The 19951-nt window shown below is 42.0% G+C and overlaps 1 protein-coding gene across 2 annotated transcripts in view; it reads right to left on the bottom strand.

Moving 5' to 3' along the window:
* Window positions 1–19510, bottom strand: part of TRPC4AP (transient receptor potential cation channel subfamily C member 4 associated protein) — an 86714-nt gene extending 67204 nt beyond the window's left edge. For both annotated transcript variants that reach the window (XM_023220503.1, XM_023220502.1), the window contains exons 1-2: window positions 19259–19510; window positions 5526–5654 (exon numbers count right to left, since the gene is read on the bottom strand). In XM_023220503.1, the coding sequence (XP_023076271.1) occupies window positions 5526–5654; window positions 19259–19426 (297 nt within the window). In that variant the 5' untranslated portion in view covers window positions 19427–19510. The remainder of the gene's footprint in view (window positions 1–5525; window positions 5655–19258) is intronic.
* Window positions 19511–19951: the final 441 nt, after the last annotated feature.

Consider the following 19951-nt stretch of genomic DNA (forward strand, 5'->3'; position numbering starts at 1 on the left):
CAGCTTTGTTCTTTCAGCTTAGGATTGTCTTGGCAATGCGGGCTCTTTTTTGGTTCCCTATGAAGTTTAAAGTAGTTTTTTCAATTCTGTGAAGAAAGTCATTGGTAGCTTGATGTGGATGGCACTGAATCTATAAATTACCTTGGGCAGTATGACCATTTTCATGATATTGATTCTTCCTATCCATGAGCATGGGATGTTCTTCATTTGTTTGTGTCATCTTTTATTTTGTTGAGCAGTGGTTTGCAGTTCTCCTTGAAGAGGTCCTTCACAACCCTTGTAAGTTGGATTCCTAGGTATTTTATTCTCTGAAGCAATTGTGAATGGGAGTTCACTCATGATTTGGCTCTTTGTCTATTATTGGTATATAGGAATGCTTGTGATTTTTGCACACCAATTTTGTCTCCTGAGACTTTGCTGAAGTTGCTTATCAGCTTAAGGAGATTTTGGGCTGAGATGATGGTGTTTTCTAAATACACAATCATGTCATCTGCAAACAGGGACAATTTGACTTCCTCTTTTTCTAATTGAATACCCTTTCTTTCTTTCTCCTGCCTGATTGCCCTGGCCAGAACTTCCAACACTATGTTGAACAGGAGTGGTGAGAGAGGGCGTCCCTGTCTTGTGTCAGTTTTCAAAGGGAATGCTTCCAGTTTTTGCCCATTCAGTATGATATTAGCTGTGGGTCTGTCATAGTTCTTATTATTTTGAGATATGTACCATCAATAACTAGTTTATTGAGAGATTTTAGCATGAAGGGCTGTTGATCTTTGTCAAAGGCCTTTTCTGCATCTATTGAGATAATCATGTGGTTTTTATCTTTGGTTCTGTTTATATGATGGATTACGTTTATTGATTTGTATATGTTGAACCAGCTCTGCATGCCAGGGATGAAGCCAACTTGATCGTGGTGGATAAGCTTTTTGATGTGCTGCTGGATTTGGTTTGCCAGCATTTTATTGAGAATTTTTGCATCGATGCTCATCAGGGATATTGGTCTAAAATTCTTTTTTTGTTGTGTCTCTGCTAGGCTTTGGTATCACGATGATGCTGGACTCATAAAATGAGTTAGGGAGGATTCCCTCTTTTTCTATTGATTGGAATAGTTTCAGAAGGAATGATACCAGCTCCTCTTTGTACCTCTGGTAGAATTTGGTTGTGAATCCACCTGGTCCTGGACTTTTTTTGGTTGGTAGGCTATTAATTATTGCCTCAATTTCAGAGCCTGTCATTGGTCTATTCAGGGATTCAACTTCTTCCTGGTTCAGTCTTGGGAGGGTGTATGTGTCCAGGAATTTATCTATTTCTTCTATATTTTCTACTTTATTTGCGTAGAGGTGTTTACAGTATTCTCTGATGGTAGTTGTATTTCTGTGAGATTGGTGGTAATATCCCCTTTATCATTTTTTATTGCATCTATTTGATTCTTCTCTCTTTCTTCTTTATTAGTCTTGCTAGCAGTCTATCAATTTTGTTGATCTTTTCAAAAAACCAGCTCCTGGATTCACTGATTTTTTTCAAGGGTTTTTTTGTGCCTCTATCTCCTTCAGTTCTGCTCTGATCTTAGTTATTTTTTGTCTTCTGCTAACTTTTGAATTTGTTTGCTCTTGCTTCTCTAGTTTTTTTAATTGTGGTTAGGGTGTCAATTTTAGATCTTTCCTGCTTTCTCTTGTAGGCATTTAGTGCTATAAATTTCCCTCTACACACTGCTTTAAATGTGTCCCAGAGATCTGGTATGTCTTTATTTTCATTGGTTTCAAAGAACATCTTTATTTCCGCCTTCAATTTGTTACGTGCCCAGTAGTCATTCAGGAGCAGGTTGTTCAGTTTCCACGTAGTTGAATGGTTTTGAGTGAGTTTCTTAATCCTGAGTTCTAGTTTGATTGCAATGTGGTCTGAGAGACAGTTTGTTATAATTTCTGTTCTTTTAAACATTTGCTGAGGAGTGCTTTACTTCCATCTACGTGGTCAATTTTGGAATAAGTGTGATGTGGTACTGAGAAGAACGTATATTCTGTTGATTTGGGGTAGAGAGTTCTGTAGACGTCTATTAGGTCCACTTGGTGCAGAGCTGAGTTCAAGTCCTGGATATCCTTGTTAACCCTCTGTCTCCCTGACCTAATGTTGACAGTGGGGTGTTAAAGTCTCCCATTATTATTGTGTGGGAGTCTAAGTCTCTTTGTAGGTCTCTTAAGGACTTGCTTTATGAATCTTGGTGCTCCTGTATTGGGTGCATATGTATTTAGGATAGTTAGCTCTTCTTGTTGAATTGATCCCTTCACCATTAGGTAATGGCCTTCTTTGTCTCTTTTGATCTTTGTTGGTTTAAAGTCTGTTTTATCAGAGACTAGGATTGCAACCCTGGCTTTTTTTGGTTTTCCATTTGCTTGGTAGATTTTCCTCCATCCTTTTATTTTGAGCCTATGTATGTCTCTGCATGTGAGATGGGTTTCCTGAATACAGCACATTGATGGGTCTTGACTCTTTATCCAATTTGCCAGTCTGTGTATTTTAATTGGAGCATTTAGCTCATTTACATTTAAGGTTACTATTGTTATGTGTGAATTTGATCCTGTCATTATGATGTTAGCTGCTTATTTTGCTCATTATTTGATGTAATTTCTTCCTAGCATTGATGGTCTTTACAATTCGGCATGTTTTTGCAGTGGCTGGTACCGGCTGTTCCTTTCCACGTTTAGTGCTTCCTTCAGGAGTTCTTGTAAGGCAGGCCTGGTGGTGACAAAATCTCTTAGCATTTGCTTGTCTGTAAAGGATTTTATTTCTCCTTCACTTGTGAAGCTTAGTTTGACTGGATATGAAATGCTGGGTTGAAAATTCTTTAAGAATGTTGAATATCGGCCCCCACTCTCTTCTGACTTGTAGAGTTTCTGCTGAGACATTCGCTGTTAGTCTGATGGGCTTCCCTTTGTGGGTAACCCGATCTTTCTCTCCGGTTGACCTTAAAAGTTTTTCCTTCATTTCAACTTTGGTGAATTTGACAATTATGTGTCTTGGAGTTGCTCTTCTCAAGTAGTATCTTTGCGGTGTTCTCTGTATTTCCTGAATTTGAATGTTGGCCTACCTTGCTAGGTTGGGGAAGTTCTCCTGGATAATATCCTGAAGAGTGTTTTCCAACTTGGTTCTATTCTCCCCGTCACTTTCAGGTACACCAATCAGACATAGATTTAGTCTTTTCACACAGTCCCATATGTCTTGGAGGCTTTGTTTGTTTCTTTTTACTCTTTTTTCTCTAAACTTTTCTTCTTGCTTCATTTCATTCATTTGATCTTCAATCACTGATACCCTTTTTTCCACTTGATCGAATTGGCTACTGAAGCTTGTACATTTGTCACGTAGTTCTTGTGCCATGGTTTTCAGCTCCATCAGCTCATTTAAGGTCTTCTCTATGCTGTTTATTCTAGTTAGCCATTCATCTAATCTTTTTTCAAGGTTTTTGGCTTCTTTGTGATGGGTTTGAACATCCTACTTTAGCTTGGAGAAGTTTGTTATTACCGATCTTCTGAAGCCTTCCTCTCTCAGCGCTCTGATTTTTAGAATTTTCAGCTTTTCTGCTCTGGTTTCTCCCCATCTTTGTGGTTTTATCTATCTTTGGTCTTTGATGATGGTGACGTACAGATGGGGTTTTGGTGTGGATGTCCTTTCGGTTTGTTAGTTTTCCTTCTAACATTCAGGACCATCAGCTGCAGATCTGCTGGAGGTCCACTCCAGACCCTGTTTGCCTGGGTATTACCAGCAGAGGATGCAGAACAGCAAATATTGTAGAATGGCAAATGTTGCTGCCTGATCCTTCCTCTGGAAGCTTCGTCTCAGAGGGGCACCCGGCTGTATGAGGTGTCAGTCAGCCCCTACTGGGAGGTGTCTCCCAGTTAGACTACTTGGGGGTCAGGGACCCACTTGAGGAGGCAGTCTGTCCGTTCTCAGATCTCAAATTCTGTGCTGGGAGAACCACTACTCTCTTCAAAGCTGTCAGACAGGGACATTTAAGTCTGCAGAAGTTTCTGCTGCCTTTTGTTCAGTTATGCTTTGTCCCCAGAGGTGGAGTCTACAGAGGCAGACAGGCCTCCTTGAGCTGCGGTGGGCTCCACTCAGTTCCAGCTTCCTGGCCGCTTTGTTTACCTACTCAACCTACTCAAGCCTCAGCAATGATGGACGCCCCCTCCCCCAGCCTCACTGCTGCCTTGCAGTTCAATCTGAGACTGCTGAGCTAGCAGTGAGCGAGATTCTATGGGCGTGGGACCCTCAGAGCCAGGCACAGGATATAATCTCCATGTGTGCCGTTTGCTAAGACCATTGGAAAAGCGCAGTATTAAGGTGGGAGTGTCCTGATTTTCTAGGTACCGTCTGTCATGGCTTCCCTTGGCTAGGAAAGGGAATTCCCTGACCTCTTGCACTTCCCAGGTGAGGCAATGCCCCACCCTGCTTCAGCTAACACTCCATGGACTGCACCCACTGTCCGACAAGCCCCAGTGAGATGAACCCAGTACTTCAGTTGGAAATGCAGCAATCACCGTCTTCTGCATTGCTCACGCTGGGAGCCGTAGACTGGAGCTGTTCCTATTCGGCCATCTTGGAACCAGACCCCCAACTTACAGGGGTTTTACCTGCATTAGAGCTAGTGCTCTAAATTCAAATTTAAATCCAAACTACCACTAAAGTTTGATAAAATAACTCCAGCCCTACTGAATCAGAATTTCAGGGGTGGGGCCCAGAACTCTGTGTTTTAACAAGCTCTTCAGGTGATTCATAAACACACTCCAGTTTGAGAACAATTATCCTAGCATAATGTCTCTGTGCTCTTTCCACTCATTTCCCAATCATCAAACCTGGCCCCTTCAATCTTCTTATGTTAGTAATAATGATCAACAACCACAAGGCCCCTTCCATGAGCCTTCAGCAATATGGAATCTTCTAAACCCTTTTCTATTTTTTTTTTTTTTTGGAGTCTCGTTCTGTTGCCCAGGCGGGAGTGAAGTGGTGCAATCTTGGCTCACTGCAAGCTCCACCTCCCAACTTCATGCCATTCTCCTGCCTCAGCCTCCCGAGTAGCTGAGACTACAGGCGCCTGCCACCACATGCAGTTTATTTTTTTGTATTTTTGGTCTCAATCTCCTGACCTCATGATCCGCCTGCCTTAGCCTCCCAAAGTGCTGGGATTACAGGCGTGAGCCACCTCGCCCAGCCTTCTAAACTGTTTTCAAAAAGAATGTCATCTGAATCTCAGGATAGTGCTGACCTCCCAAAATTAAGGAAGCCCTGCCACAAAATAAACACACATAGAGACCAGAAGGATAACAGGGGGAACCTAACAGTGATTATCTTGGGATGATGGGATTATAGGTGATGTTTATTTTCTTCTTTGTACTTTTTCTGAATTTCTCAAATTTTCTATAGTTTACACAGTAAAAAGAGGCTATTTTTAAAAGCCAACAGAAGGGGAAAAAAAGCAGACAGCCTGTGTCACCTAGAGTCCATGAATACGCCCCTCCAAGTTCCTTAAGAGTTACCTTGAGGATGTTTTGGCACTCAGCGAAGTCACTGTGGAGATGGCTGGTGGCGTGCAGCTTGAGGAGCAGCTGAGGAATTCCACTCCACTTGGATTGTTTGTCCCTCTCTGTCAAAAAAGTCTCAGTGAACTGTGAGTTAAAAAAAAAGACAAAACATATTATTGTATTATTGATAATAGCTGATATGGCAAAGGAGAGCAGCTGATTTCCAAACCCACCCAGGACAGTTACAAATTTCTCCCTAAGCACTACTATAAAAGGCCTCTGTCTAGAAATCTTCAAAACCTCCCCAACAGCCTATTACTATAAGTAGTAAGAAGGAGGCACTGGAAATACTCTTGTACCACTCACAAACAGCACAATATCATTGAGAGTGGACTTAGACTAACTGTAAACATATACTGGAAATTCTAGGGCAACTGCTGAAAGTACTTTTACCAGAAGAAGAATTGATATGCTAAGAGATGAAAAATAATGGAACCATATAAACTGCACAGTTAGGCCCATAAAAGGCAGGAAAAGAGGAGAAGATAAACAAATAACAAGTATAATAAAACAAACATGGTATATATTAATCCAACTATATCAATAATCGCTGTAAATATCTATGAATGGTCTAAACAATCAAAGGACAGAGACTACAAGAATGGACTTAAAAAACCAAGATCCAACAACAATGTGCTGTCTACAAGAAACCCACTTAAATATACATACAGATAGGTTAAAAGTAAGGGGAAAGGCCGGGCACAGTGGCTCACACCTATAATCCCAACACTTTGTGAAGCCGGGGCAGGTGGATCACCTGAAGTCAGGAAGTTGGAGACCAGCCTGGCCAACATACAACCCCGTCTCTACTAAAAATACAAAAATTAGCCGAGGGTGGCGGGAAGTGCCTGTAATCCCAGCTACTCGAGAGGCTGAGGCAGGAGAACTGCTTGAACTCAGGAGGCAGAGGTTGGAGTCAGCCAAGATCACACCACTGCACTCCAGCTTGGGTGACAGAGCAAGACTCTGTCTCAAAAAATAAAAAAATAAGTGCATGGAGAAAGATAAATCGTGTAAAAAGAAAGATGGAGTAGTTACATTAATTTCAGACAAAGCAGGCTTCATAAAAAAAATTATCAGAAATAAAGTGGGTCATTTCATAATGACAAAGGGGTCAATTCTCCAAGAAGATACAACAATCCTTAACATATATGCATCTAACAACAGCATGTCAAAATATGAGGCAAAAACTGCCTAAAAGAACCACCAGACAAAAAAATGACAAATCAACTCTTACAGTTAAAATATTTTAAACTAAAAGAAAACAAAACTTATCAAAATTTGTGGGATGCAGCAAAAGCAGTAATAAGCCAGAAGTTTATATCACTGAATGCATATATTAGAAAAGAATAAATATCTATAGTCAATAATCTAAGCTTCTACCTTAGTAAACCAGAGAAAGAAGAGCAGTTTAAGCCTAGAGCAAACAGAAGAAAAAAATAAAAATGAGAGCAGAAATCACTGAAATTGAAAACAGAAAATCAAGAGAGAAAACAAAACCAAATGTTAGTCCTTTAAAAAGATCAACACAATTGATAAACTCTAACCAGGCTTATCAAGAAAAAAAGACAAACACAAATTACTAATATGCGATACGTAAGAGGAATTATTATTACTGACTCCATGGATTTCGAAGGATAAAAGAGTATTATGAACTCTTTGCCCCGATATTTGCCTAGCACTTTGGGAGGCCAAGGCAGGAGGATCGCTTGAGCTCAGGAGTTCAAGACCAGTCTGAGCAACATAGTGAGTGCTCGTCTCTACTAAAAATCAAAAAAATTAGCCAAGGGTGGTGGTGCACACCTCTGGTCTCAGCTACTCAGAAGGATGAGGTGAGAAGATCACTTGAGCTTGGGAGAATGAGGCTGCAGTGAGCTATGACAGCACCACTACACTCCAGCCTGGGTGACAGCGCAAGATCAAAAAAAAAAAAAAAAAAAGACATCATCATAACCAAAGAGTAGAAACAATTCAAATGTCCACCAACTGATGAATAAATATAGTATATCCATCCAATGGAATATTATTCAGCAAGAAAAAGTAATGATGCACTGAAACTATAACAAGGATAAATCTTGAGACCATTATGCTAAATCAAAGAAGCCAGTGTCTAGTTGGGTACAGTGTCTCATGCCTGTGATGCCAAAGTAATCGCAGCACTTTGGGAGGCCAAGGTGGACAGATTCCTTGAGCTCACGAGTACAAGACCAGCCTGAGCAACATGGCGAAACCCCATCTCTACAAAAAAAAAAAAAAAAAAAAAATATATATATATATATATATATAGACACACACACACACACACACACACACCATATAAATTAGCAGGGTGAGGCAGCACATGCCTGTAGTACCAGCTACTCGGGAGGCTGAGGTGGGAGAATGGCTTGAGCCCGGCAGGCAGAGGTTGCAGGGAGCCAAGATTGTGCCACTGCACTCCAGCCTGGGCAATAAAGCCAGACCTTGTCTCGAAACAGAAACAAAAACAAAGCGAGACTCCATCTTTAAAAAAAAAAAAAAAAAGAAAGAAACTAAAAGAAGCCAGTCTCAAAAGGCCACATATTGTTTGATTCTATTAATTTAAAATGTCCAGAATAAGCATATCCAAAGACAGAAAGATTACTGCTTGGCAAAGGTTGTGGGGATGGGGAAATTGGGGAGTAACTGCTACTGAATACAAGGTTTCTTCTTTGGGTGATAAAATGTTCTAAAATTGATTGTGATTGACAGATGCATAACTTTGTGCATACAGTAAAAACCACTGACTTGTACACTTCATTTTTCTTTTGTTTTTTTTTTAACCCTTTTATCTCTTTGGTTTACCAACTTGTACACTTTAAAAGGGTGATGTGTGCAATATGTGAATTACATCTCAATAAAGCTGCTACAAAAACTAAATAAATAAATGAACATAAGTGAACTTTTCAGGGTGACAATGTTTTAAAACCAGCTTGTAGTGATGGCTGCATAACTTCATCAATTTGCTGAAAATCACTGAATTGTAAACTTATAATGGGTAAATTTTATTGTATATAAATTATGCCTAAATAAAGCTGTTTAAGAAATATTTTAAAAAACAAGAGAAAAGGGAAGAAAGGACATTTAAAAAGCAAATATTGTATTAAGCAAGTATATTTAAACACCAAAATGTCAGTTATTACATTAAATCTAACTGTGCTAAATGTTCCAATTAAAAACAAAGTTTGGGCCGATTGCAGTGGCTCATGCATGTTACTGCAGCACTTTCGGAGGCAGAGACAGACAGATCGCTTGAGCCCAGGAGTTAAAGACCAGCCTGGGCAACACGGGGAAACCCTGTCTCTACCAAAGAAAAAAAAAATTAGGCACAGCAATGTGTGCCTGTAATCCCAGTTACTCAGGTAGCTGAGGCACGACGATCCCTCGATGCTAGGAGGCCGAGACTGCAGTAACCTGTGATCTGGTACCATACTCCAGTCCAGGCGACAGACTAAGACCTTGTCTCAAAAAATAAATAAAAAATAAAATAAAATAAAATAAAAACAAAGTTTGTTATGCCACCTACCAGAGAACAGAAAGGCTAGAAGAATGGGAAATAATACACAATGTAAACATATACCAAAGGGTAGGATAACTATATTAAAATAAGCAAGAGCAAAGAAAAAGCATTACCAAGCCAGGTGTGGTGGCACATGCCTTTAATCCCAGCACTTTGGGAGACTGAGACAGGTCAGTCACTTAGGTCAGGAGTTCGAGACCAGACTGGCCAACTTGGTGAAACCCTGTCTCTACTAAAAACGCAAAATTAGCTGGGCACGGTGGCACAGGCCTGTAATCCCAGTTACTCAGGAGGCCGAGGCAGGCGAATTGCTTGAACTCAGGAGGTAGAGGCTGCAGTGACCCGAGAATGCACCATTGCACTCCAGCATGGGTGACAGAGCGAGACTCTGTCTCAAAAAAAAAAAAAAGTACTACCAGAGATAGGCACTTTAATAAGGATAAAACCGGCAACCTGGATAATGTTAATGGTCCTAAATTTGAAAATATCTAATAAAAACTTCAACATACATAAAGCAAAAACTGACAAGACTAAAAGGAAAAATAAGGAAATCCATAATCGTAATGGGAGATTTTACATATCTCTTTCAAAAACTGATACATACAGATAAAAATTAGTGAGAATATAGAATATTTTAACACAACTAAACAAAACGGACACACCTCGAGCAGTATATCTAGTAAATGCACTCTACGTGTCCTTTACAAATACAAAGTGAACATCTGCAAAATGACCAGCTGGTAGGCCATATAGCAAATTCAATACATTTAAATGAACTGAAATACAGACTATGTTCCACATCAGAAAGATAATTATAAAATCCCCATGTTTGGAAAACAATATACTTCTCAAAAACGCATGAGTCAAAGAAAAAATCAAAGTGGATATATGAAAATATCCTGAGAGATAATGAAAATACTACACATCCAAACTGATAAGGTACAACTAAAGCCATGCTTAGTGACCACTATAACCCTGATACCAAAACCTGTCAAAAGGAAAACTGCAGGCCAGTTTCACTAATGACGATGTAAGGAAAAAATCCTAATTCAAAAACTGAATTGAATTTAAAATTTGTATCAGAAATTAAAAGTTGGTCAAATATTTGAAAATTTTGTTCAATGCAATTCAACATATTGATAACAAAAACGAGAATAATGATATGAATACCTCAATTGATACAGAAAAAGCATCTGATAAAATTAAACATCCATTCACGATAAACTCAAACTAAAAAAAAAATGAATTTCTGTTAACAGGTATCCACAGAAAACGGACTGCAAACATCACACTTAATGACAAAATGTTTAAGGTATTTTCCCTCTTAGATCAGGAACAGGCTACTTCTATTCATCATACTGGAGGTCTCAGGCAGCAGAGTAAGGCAAGATATAAAGAAGACAAAAGATTGTTAAGGATAAAAGATTCATTTGCAGACGATATAATATTCACAGACGACTGTACAGGTATACAAGCCGAAAGAATCTAAATGTAAATTATCAACTATTACAGCAATATAAAGGAATAATATAAAAATCTATATTTTTATATTAACAGCTACAATTTTTAAATGTAGTTTTAAAAACACTACTTATAATACCACTTTAAAAAATGCTAAGGAATAAATCTAACAAAGTTATGCAAGACAGCTACATAGAAAACTACAATACACTTTTGGCCAGGCACAGTGGCTCATGTCTGTAATCCCAGCACTTTGGGAGGCCGAGGTGGGCGGATCACCTGGGGTCAAGAGTTCAAGACTAGCCTGACCAACATGGTGAAACCCCATCTCTACTAAAAGCACCAAAAAAAAATTAGCTGGGCATGATGGCGGGCGCCTGTAATCCAGCTACTAGGGGAGGCTGAGGCAGGAGAATCGCTTGAACCTGGGAGGCGGAGGTTGCAGAGAGCTGAGATCAGGCCACTGCACTCCAGTCTGGGAGACACAGCGAGATTCTACCTCCAAAAACAAACAAACAAAAAAATACAGGAAAATAACTTCCAATTTAGAATTCTATACCCAGCCAAACTAAATATACAAGTGTCAGAATAAGATATTTTCTGATCTGCAAGCTTAAAAAAAAAGTTACCTCCCAGGTACTCTTTCTTGGGAGGCTACCAGAGAATGTGCTCCAGGAAAAAGGAAGACAATTCAGGAAACAGGGTCTAAAACATGAGAAAACAAAGAAAAATGTTCTGGATTTGGAGAAGAGAAGTCCCAAGAACTCAGCTGTATAGCAGTAGAAGAATGAAGGGCTTCAAATGATTTCTTTAAAAAGTTTTAGAATTTAGGAACAAATTATAAGTATACAGAAAGCAGGTGGGCACAGTGGCTCACACCTGTAATCCCAGCACTTTGGGAGGCCAAGGCAGGTGGGTCACCTGAGGTCTGGAGTTCGAGACCAGCCTGGCCAACATAGTGAAACCCTGTCTCTACTAAAAATACAAAAAAAATTAGCCAGACATGGTGGCAGGCACCTGTAATCCCAGTTACTTGGGAGGCAGAGGTTGTAGGGAACCGAGATCGTGCTATTGCACTCCATCTGGGCAACAGTGCAAGACTCTGTCTCAAAAAAAAAAAAAAAAAAGATACACAGAAAGCCAAACAAATTAAAAGGATGCATTACTGCATTATTCCCTGACTTCACCACCATGCAATACACCAATGTAGCAAAATTTCACTTGTACCCCATAAATACAAATTTAAAAACAGTAAAATAAAGGATGCACCATTATGCTAATAAAAGTCAAAAGGCTATACAGGGTATATTTATCCTTCGATTTAAAAAATGGAAGAGGACTGTTTTTAACACGACAAAAAACAAAATTAAACAAAACATATATAATTGTATAATATACGGCCCTGCTGTAAACAATAATGCTAACATCATAATGTAAATACTTAACAACAGCCAAAACTGTGATGTAACTACATTGGTAGAATAGTGGAGACGAGTAAGAAGGAATCAAATGTGTGAATTAAATCCTAGTCTTTTCCGAGAGCGAAGAAAATAGAAGTACCTAAAAGTGAAAAGAAATAGCTTTATAACCATGTGATTTAGAAATACTGGCTCTCCTGTTTCCTGGATTCTTCTCTTGCAAAAGAAATAGCTAAGTATGGACACTGAACAGCATTGGGAGTATAGAACTTAGAGGTGCAAAGCGGGCAGTGCACTGCTGTTCTTTTGTTACAAGCCTCATGATACTCAGAGACCTAATCACAGTCCAAACACTTGACTTCACAAGCAATTTCTTCACTATTTCTGCATTGTCTTACAAGGCATTTACTCTCATTTAAAAATAATAATTTGGGGCTGGACACAGTGGCTTACGTTCATAATCCCAGCACTCGGGAGGCCAAAGCAGACCCATTGCTTGATCCCAGGAGTTTTAAGACCAGCCTGGGCAACATGGCAGAATCCCATCTCTACAGAAAAATACAAAAATAAGCTGCATGTGGTGGCATGCGCCTACAGTCCCAGATACTCCGGAGACTGAAGTGGGAGGACTGCTTGAGCCCAGGAGGTGGAGGTTTCAGTAAACCAAGTTTGCACCACTACACTCCAGCCTGGGCAACAGAAGCAAGACCCTGTGTTAAAAAAAAAAAATCATCAGAATTTTGCTTTCCTTGTGAACAGCTTGGCACTGTGATGAAAGTGCCACCATTCAGTTATCTTCACAGTTGAATTACTGGCAGGTATCACATGGGTTTTCTCTTGAAGTACTTGTGGTTTAACAGTTTACAGCAGTGATAATCTTTTACATCGTACCCTCTAAACTGTCAAGCTGTTTAGCAAATGTGACATTTCTAGACATTTACAGTTTCCACTGATTTTACTGTTTTTCAAAATAATTAAAGGCTAAATTCCATGAAGATAAATGTGCACCTTGTTTCTTTAATCCTAAGTGTAAGATATCTAATGCCTCAAAATATCATACTAAATGCAAGGGTCTCGTGCAATCTCACTGCAACCTCTGCCTCCTGGGCTCAAGTGATCCTCCCGCCTCAGCCCGGCCCCTTCCCCCTCCTGGCCCCCCACCCCCCACCACCACCAAGTAGCTGGGATTACAGGCATGCACCACCATGCCCAGATAATTTTTTGTATTTTTAGTAAAGATGGGGTTCCACCCATCTTGCCCAGGCTGGTCTTGAACTCCTGAGCTTAAAGAATCCGTCTAGCTTGGTCTCCCAAAGTGCTGGAATTACAGGTGTGAGCCACCACACTCGGTCTAAATAGATACCTTAAAGGATAATGAAGATAAAATACCTTGTTGGGTTATTTTGACAATGCATGTAAACCACTGAATACTTGCGTCTCCTTCAATGGGGTATGATTCAGTAAAATTGGGAGTACATTTTAGGGCTTGTGAATACAAAAACTTCCCATTGAAGTGAATGGCACATATATACATCTACATATATACATATATAGATATATATGTGTGTGTATATATACATGTATATGAATGAGACTTTATCCTAATCAGTTTTTCAGTATCAAATTACCTTTGAAAAGCAAGGGAAGGTTTATTTGACTTAAATGCCTAGGTTTCATAAATACTAATGCTTAGAATGAGGCTAAAACAAATAGTGCCTAATGAAAAAGCTAGTTAATCTGGCTGGGCGTGGCAGTTCACATCTGTAATCCCAGCATTTTAGGAGGCTGTGGTAGGCGGATCACGAGGTCAAGAGTTTGAGACCAGCCTGGCCAGCACGGTGAAACCTTGTCTCTACTAAAAATACAAAAACTAGCCGGGCATGGTAGCACACGCCTATAGTCCCAGGTACTCAGGAGGCTGAGGCAGGAGAATCACTTGAACCTGGGAAGCGGAGGTTGCAGTGAGCCGAGATCGTGCATTACACTCCAGCCTGGGCAACAGAGCAAGACTCCATCTCAAAAAAAAAAAAAAAAAAAGGCAGTGAATCTAAAGAAAAAATATAAAGTAACACTCAGGTGCATTTAGATATGCCAATAATCATAAAGGAAGCAATGACTGGCGTGTGGGAAATTGAACAGCATCCCACAACCCAGTCAGTCACCAGACTGCCAAACTGAAAGGTATCTAGGGATGGTGGGTCATGACCTGTAATGTGAGTTGCACGACCCTAGAGCCCAGGGTTTACTCAGTCTGTCCTTTCCTTCAACTCCTACTGATCATTCAGGGCCTTGTACGCCCATGGTAAGGAATCCAGAATTGATTCTATCAACCGCAATGAGATGAGGCTGGAGAGTTTTAAGCAAAGGATTTATAAGATCTGATTTGTATTAAGCATCAAATATGCTGATGAATATGAAAAGGCTCAGTAAACAAAGGTACCATCCCAGCATATTTTACTGCCTTGACATAGGGAAGAACAAAAGGAAGGGAAGAAAATAAGGCAAACTAAAATCCAAGTAGAATTGACCCATTATAAATCATGTGGCCAGTAGTCATGACCCAGGCTTTCCTTATGCCCCATTTAGGCAGATGGAGAAGATCAGGTCTGGTGGAAAAGGGAGAGGATTTTGGCTTTCAACATACTAAGTTTGAGATGCCCATTAGACATCAAAGTGGAAATGCTGAGAAGGCAATTGGATATACCTACCCACCCGGAGCTAAAAGGAGAAACAGGAATGGAAACAAACTTAGGATCCCTCAGAGTATAGAGCAGTTATTAATAACAATACAAGCTAATCTTTATAGCAGTAAGCAATGTACTTACAGCTGAGGAAGTATGTTTCAGTCACTATTTTAAGTGCTTTATACGTATAACTCACTTGGTCCTCACCACAACCTTGGAAAGTCAGGTCCTATGATACTTACTTTACAAATGAATAAACTTAGGCATAAACAGATCAAGTAACTTGCCTAAAGACACACAGTAAGTAAATACCAGAGCCAGGTTTCAAACCTAGGCAATTTGACTCTGGAACTTTTTAAAGCCATGAGATTGCTTGGCGAGTAAGTCTAGACATAAATTAGACTGAGGACACAGTATTTCAATTCAAGCCATTTCCTGAGTATCAAATGGCTGGCAAGGTTTCAGGCTCTGCAGATACAATGAAAAATAAGACACAGTCTCTTCCAGAAACCCAGTTTAATTAGCTACTAGCTGAGAGTAACTATTTACTAAACAACTATTACTATATGCCATACTGGTTAAGCTTTTAAAACATATTATTTCATTTAATCCTCCTAACAACTTTATGGGATAGATGCTATCATCACCTCTTTAGAAACAAGGAAGCTGAAGTTAAAAGAGGTTAAGTAACTTAACCTTGGCCACTCTGCTAGGACTCAATTCAGGTCCACCTTACCTTAAAATCTGATTATTTTCCCAAGGAAATTCCATCATATGCTACACCACAGATGATCCTCGAGGACATTACGTTAAGTAAAATAAGCCAATCACAAAAAGACAAATACCGTGTTATTATACTGGGGTTATCTAAACTAGTCAAACTCATAAACAGAAAGAAGAATGGTTACCAGGGACCGGGAGAGAGAGAAATGGGGAGTTGTTCAATGGTAGTTTCAGATCTGCAAGACGAAAAAGTTCTGGAATCTGTTTCACAACAATGGGAATATACTTCACATTACTTAACTATAGACTTTTTCCCCCCCCCCTAAAGATACAAGGTTTCACCATGTTGCCCAGGCTGGTCTCAAACTCCTGGGCTCAAGCAATCCGCCCACCTCATCCTCCCAAAATGCTGGGATTACAAGCATAAGCCACCACAATGGGCCTGACCTCTACCCTTATAAATGGTTAAGATGGTAAATTTTATGTTTACATATATATATTTACATATGTATATAGCTTGAGGCAGGGTCTCATTCCGTTGCCCAGGCTGCAGTCTAATGGTGAGATCATGGCTCACTGCAGCCTTGACTTGCCAAGCTCAAGCGATCCTCCCACCTCAGCCTCCTGAGCAGCTGGGACTACACGCATGCATTCCCACACCTGGTTATTATTATTATTATTTTTTTGTAGTAGAGATGGGCTCCACTACATTGTCCAGGCTTGACTCAAACTGGTTCAGGTGATTCTCCCATCTTGGTCTCCCAAAGTGCTGGGATTACAGACATAAGCCAATGTACCTGGCCTATATTATATATTTGTTTACTACAATTAAAAAATTTTGGCCAGGCACAGTGGCTCACACCTGTAATCCCAGCACTTTGGGAGGCCAAGGCAGGCGGATCATGATGTAAGGAGTTTAAGACCAGCCTGACCAACATGGTGAAACCCTGTCTGTATTAAAAATACAAAAATTAGCTGGGTGTGGTGGCATGCGCCTGTAATCCCAGCTACTCAGGAGGCTGAGGCAGGAGAATTGCTTGAACCCAGGAGGTGGAGGTTGCAGTGAACCGACAGCCTGGGCAACAGAGCAAGACTCCGTCTAAAAAATTTTTAAAAAAAGAATTTTATTCTGGTCTTTTCCTACTATACCACATGCCATAACGGTATAAAAATATGGGTAATCTGGGCAACATAGTGAAACCCTGTCTCTACCAAAGATACAAAAATTAACAGGGTGTGGAGGTACACGCCTGTAGTCCCAGCTACCAGGGAGGCTAAGGTGGGAGGATCACTTGAGCCCAGGAAGTTGAGTGTGCCACAGCACTCCAGCCTGGGTGACTGAGTAAGACCGTGCATCAAAAAAAAAAAAAGCGTAAGCAAATAATTTATTCTGCAGGATGGGAGAGAGGAGAGGAAGGGCACAGCATGACATAAATTTTTTTAAAAAACTAAGAATATCAGTTATTTGAAAGATGAAGGTCCCCATTTTATCCTCACATTTTATCCAGGCAGGGGGTCTCTATCTCAGCCTCTGAAATAGCTCCCATACCTATATACAACCATCAGTTACCACAATAACCTGCCTAAACCAGGCTCCAGAATATTCCAGTAGCCTTGTATCTGGTGAGCTTTTTTTTTTTTTTTTTTTTGAGATTAAAGTCTCACTGTCACCCAGGCTGGAGTGCTGGAGTGCAGTGGCGTGATCTCAGCTCACAACCTCCACCTCCCAGGTTCAAGCAATTCTCCTGCCTCAGTCTCCAGAGTAGCTGGGATTACAGGTGCATACCACTACGCCCGGCTAATTTTTGTATTTTTAGTAGAGACGGGGCTTCGCCATATTGGCCAGACTGGTCTTAAACTCCTGACCTCAGATGATCCACCCGCCTCGACCTCCCAAAGTACTAGGATTACAGGCATGAGCCACTGTGCCCCGCCTCTGGAGAGCTTTTCTAGGCTCCTGGCATTCTAAGTCATTCGGCACTGGAAACAAATTAAGGTGCCTAAATTGCCTCATTTATTATGCTAAAGAATTTCTGTGGCTCCCCATTACTCTCAGAACACTGATTATCAGGATGGGTGTTTAGGAACATACCACTTAGCCTTTCTGAGCCTCAGTTTCCTCATCCATATTAACAAATGAGTCTTGAAGCATAACTCAAAAGCTTGAGCATTAAATAAAGATAACATATGCCTTGCACCATACTTGTTCTAAATTTATGTGCTCACTAAAAGTTAGTCCTCTTTCTGCCTGCCTCTACACACCCAGCTCAGTAAGGTATCTTAGCCTAAGAAGGAAAGACCAAGTATTTCTTTTTTTTTTTTTTGAGACAGGGTCTCACTCCATCAATCTCCGCCTCCCAGGCTCAGGTAATCCTCCGACCTCATCCTCCCACAGGCACGCACCACCCCACACCCGGCTAATTTTTTTGTAGAGACAGGATTTTGCAGTGTTGCTTGGGCTGGTCTCGAATTCCTGGACTCAAGCGATCTGCCTGCCTGGGCCTCCCAAAGTGCTGGGATTACAGGGTCTTAAGTCAGGTAGAGAACACCACAAGGGGGAAAAAGGCCGCTCATCTATGGTTGTGTGATGGCCACGAAAACATCTCTCACAACTGCTCCTTTCGTCCACAATCCTCCATACACACAGACCACCTAGCCTTTCTTTTATATCCTTTTCGTCACTTGAGGAAGTGATATTTAAATAAAATTTAAACAAAGTTACACTGTGAAAAGTCTCACTCCCATTTTCTCCCCCTTTAGCCCAATTCCCACCTCACTCCCACCAACCACTTTTATTAGTTTGAGTACCCTTCAAACTTCCTTTACGAAAAAGCTGTCTTTAAATAAAACTACTGTTTTACAGGTGTTAGCAAGGTTTGGGGTGGGGGAGGGTGGAAGAAGTAGGAAACTAGGTCCTATTCAACCTGGTTTACCCTAAAGCAGTGTCCTTCGCTCACTCAAAAATAGCAATAATCATATGTTGGACACCTGTTATAAATCAGATGCTTAATATGAACTACCTTCAGCCCTTACTATGCACCAGAAATGCACCAACGCTTTACACAGTTGCCCCCTTTGATCTCCACAACAATCTTAAAACGTAGGTTACTAATTCTCATCTTCATCTTGCAAGTGAGGAAACTGAGGCACAGAAAGGTCATCTGCCCAAGCAAGAGAGAGAAGCAGGGCTTTGAACCCAGGCCTGACTCCAGAGTCCCTCTTAACCATGACGCTCTGCACTGGCAAACCAGATACAGTCTGTGCACCCGCTGGAACTCGGCCTAGTGTGGGAGACAGGCGAGAAAAAGGCAGACAACAAAGAAATACGAAATTATAGACTAAGAAAGTAATGTAAACGAAATAAATTCGCGGCTGTGACAGAGTAACAATGGGGACCTACTTTAGAAAGGGGAAGGAATGTCAAGAAAAGGCCTGAGAAAATGACATTTATGAAACGCTTGGGAACCATTTGGGGGCTGCAATGATGACCCCCCTCCCCCATGCCCAATACACAGGGGAGAAACTCGAGGCCCACAGAGGCTATAACAAACTCGCCAGGGTCCCCCAGACGTGTAGACGTGGCGCAAGGAAGGGAGGATCCAGAAACTGGGCCCAGCGTTCGTACACGCCATCAGTGCCCACAGCAGCCAAGCCCCGCTCGGCCCCTGACAAGGGACAGCAAGCCAGCTGCTTCCCACGGCCCCGCTGCGGCTGAGAGCGTCCGGGCAGCTCACAAGGAGTCCTTGCGGCCAGCCAAAAGGGGTCTGGCCCGTCCAGCGGCGGCCTGGAAAGGCCTCTTCCCCGGCACCCCGCCAGCTCCCGCCTGGTCCGCCCCGCCCCGCCCCTCCTGGTCCAGCCTCGTACCTGCACCGCCCGGACCAGGCCCCGGCCGGTCAGCTGGCCCTGCCGCAGCTGCAGCAGAATGTTACCGGGCCGCGGCCGGCCGCCCCATCCGCCCCAAGCCGCCACTGTGGCTGCCGACCGTCGCCCACGGCCGGCTCCGGACCCAGCCGCTGCCGGCGCCGCCGCCATGTCTCCTCGTCGGACAAACAGGAAGCAAGCGGCCTCGGGGCCGCGGAGATTTCTACGGGGCGGCGGAGGGGTCGCCGCAGCGCCCCCAGTGGGCTGTCGGCGGAGGCGCAAGCCGCGTGGCAGGACAGTGCGCGGCGCAGAGGCTGCTGGGAAATGTAGTCCTGCGCGGCCGCAGGGCAGGTGGGAAAAGAGATGTGGCCTTTCCTGCACTGCTGGTTTCTCTGGCCCCGGGGCCCAGCATTTCGGCGAAATCTCCAGAGGTCTGAGACCAGTCCCTGCGTGTGCACTCTCCCATTTTTCTCGCCCGTTTGGGGAGGATGCAGGCAGCTGGCCAATAAATGATCCTGGGCTTCAGGTCAGGAATCAGGCCCTGGAGTCCGCTTCCTGCCTGCTTCTCTCTACACGTGACTCGCTGCGGACGTCGACTAAGTCATCGCACTCTGCCCCTGCGCCTGTGTCCTCGTCAGGTTACTCCATCTATAGATCCTGGGAGCCTGATCAATCAGTAGTTTCTGGGGCTTTCTC

The sequence above is a fragment of the Piliocolobus tephrosceles genome, chromosome 20 (assembly GCF_002776525.5).
Source record: "Piliocolobus tephrosceles isolate RC106 chromosome 20, ASM277652v3, whole genome shotgun sequence".
Taxonomy (NCBI): Eukaryota; Metazoa; Chordata; class Mammalia; order Primates; family Cercopithecidae; genus Piliocolobus; species Piliocolobus tephrosceles.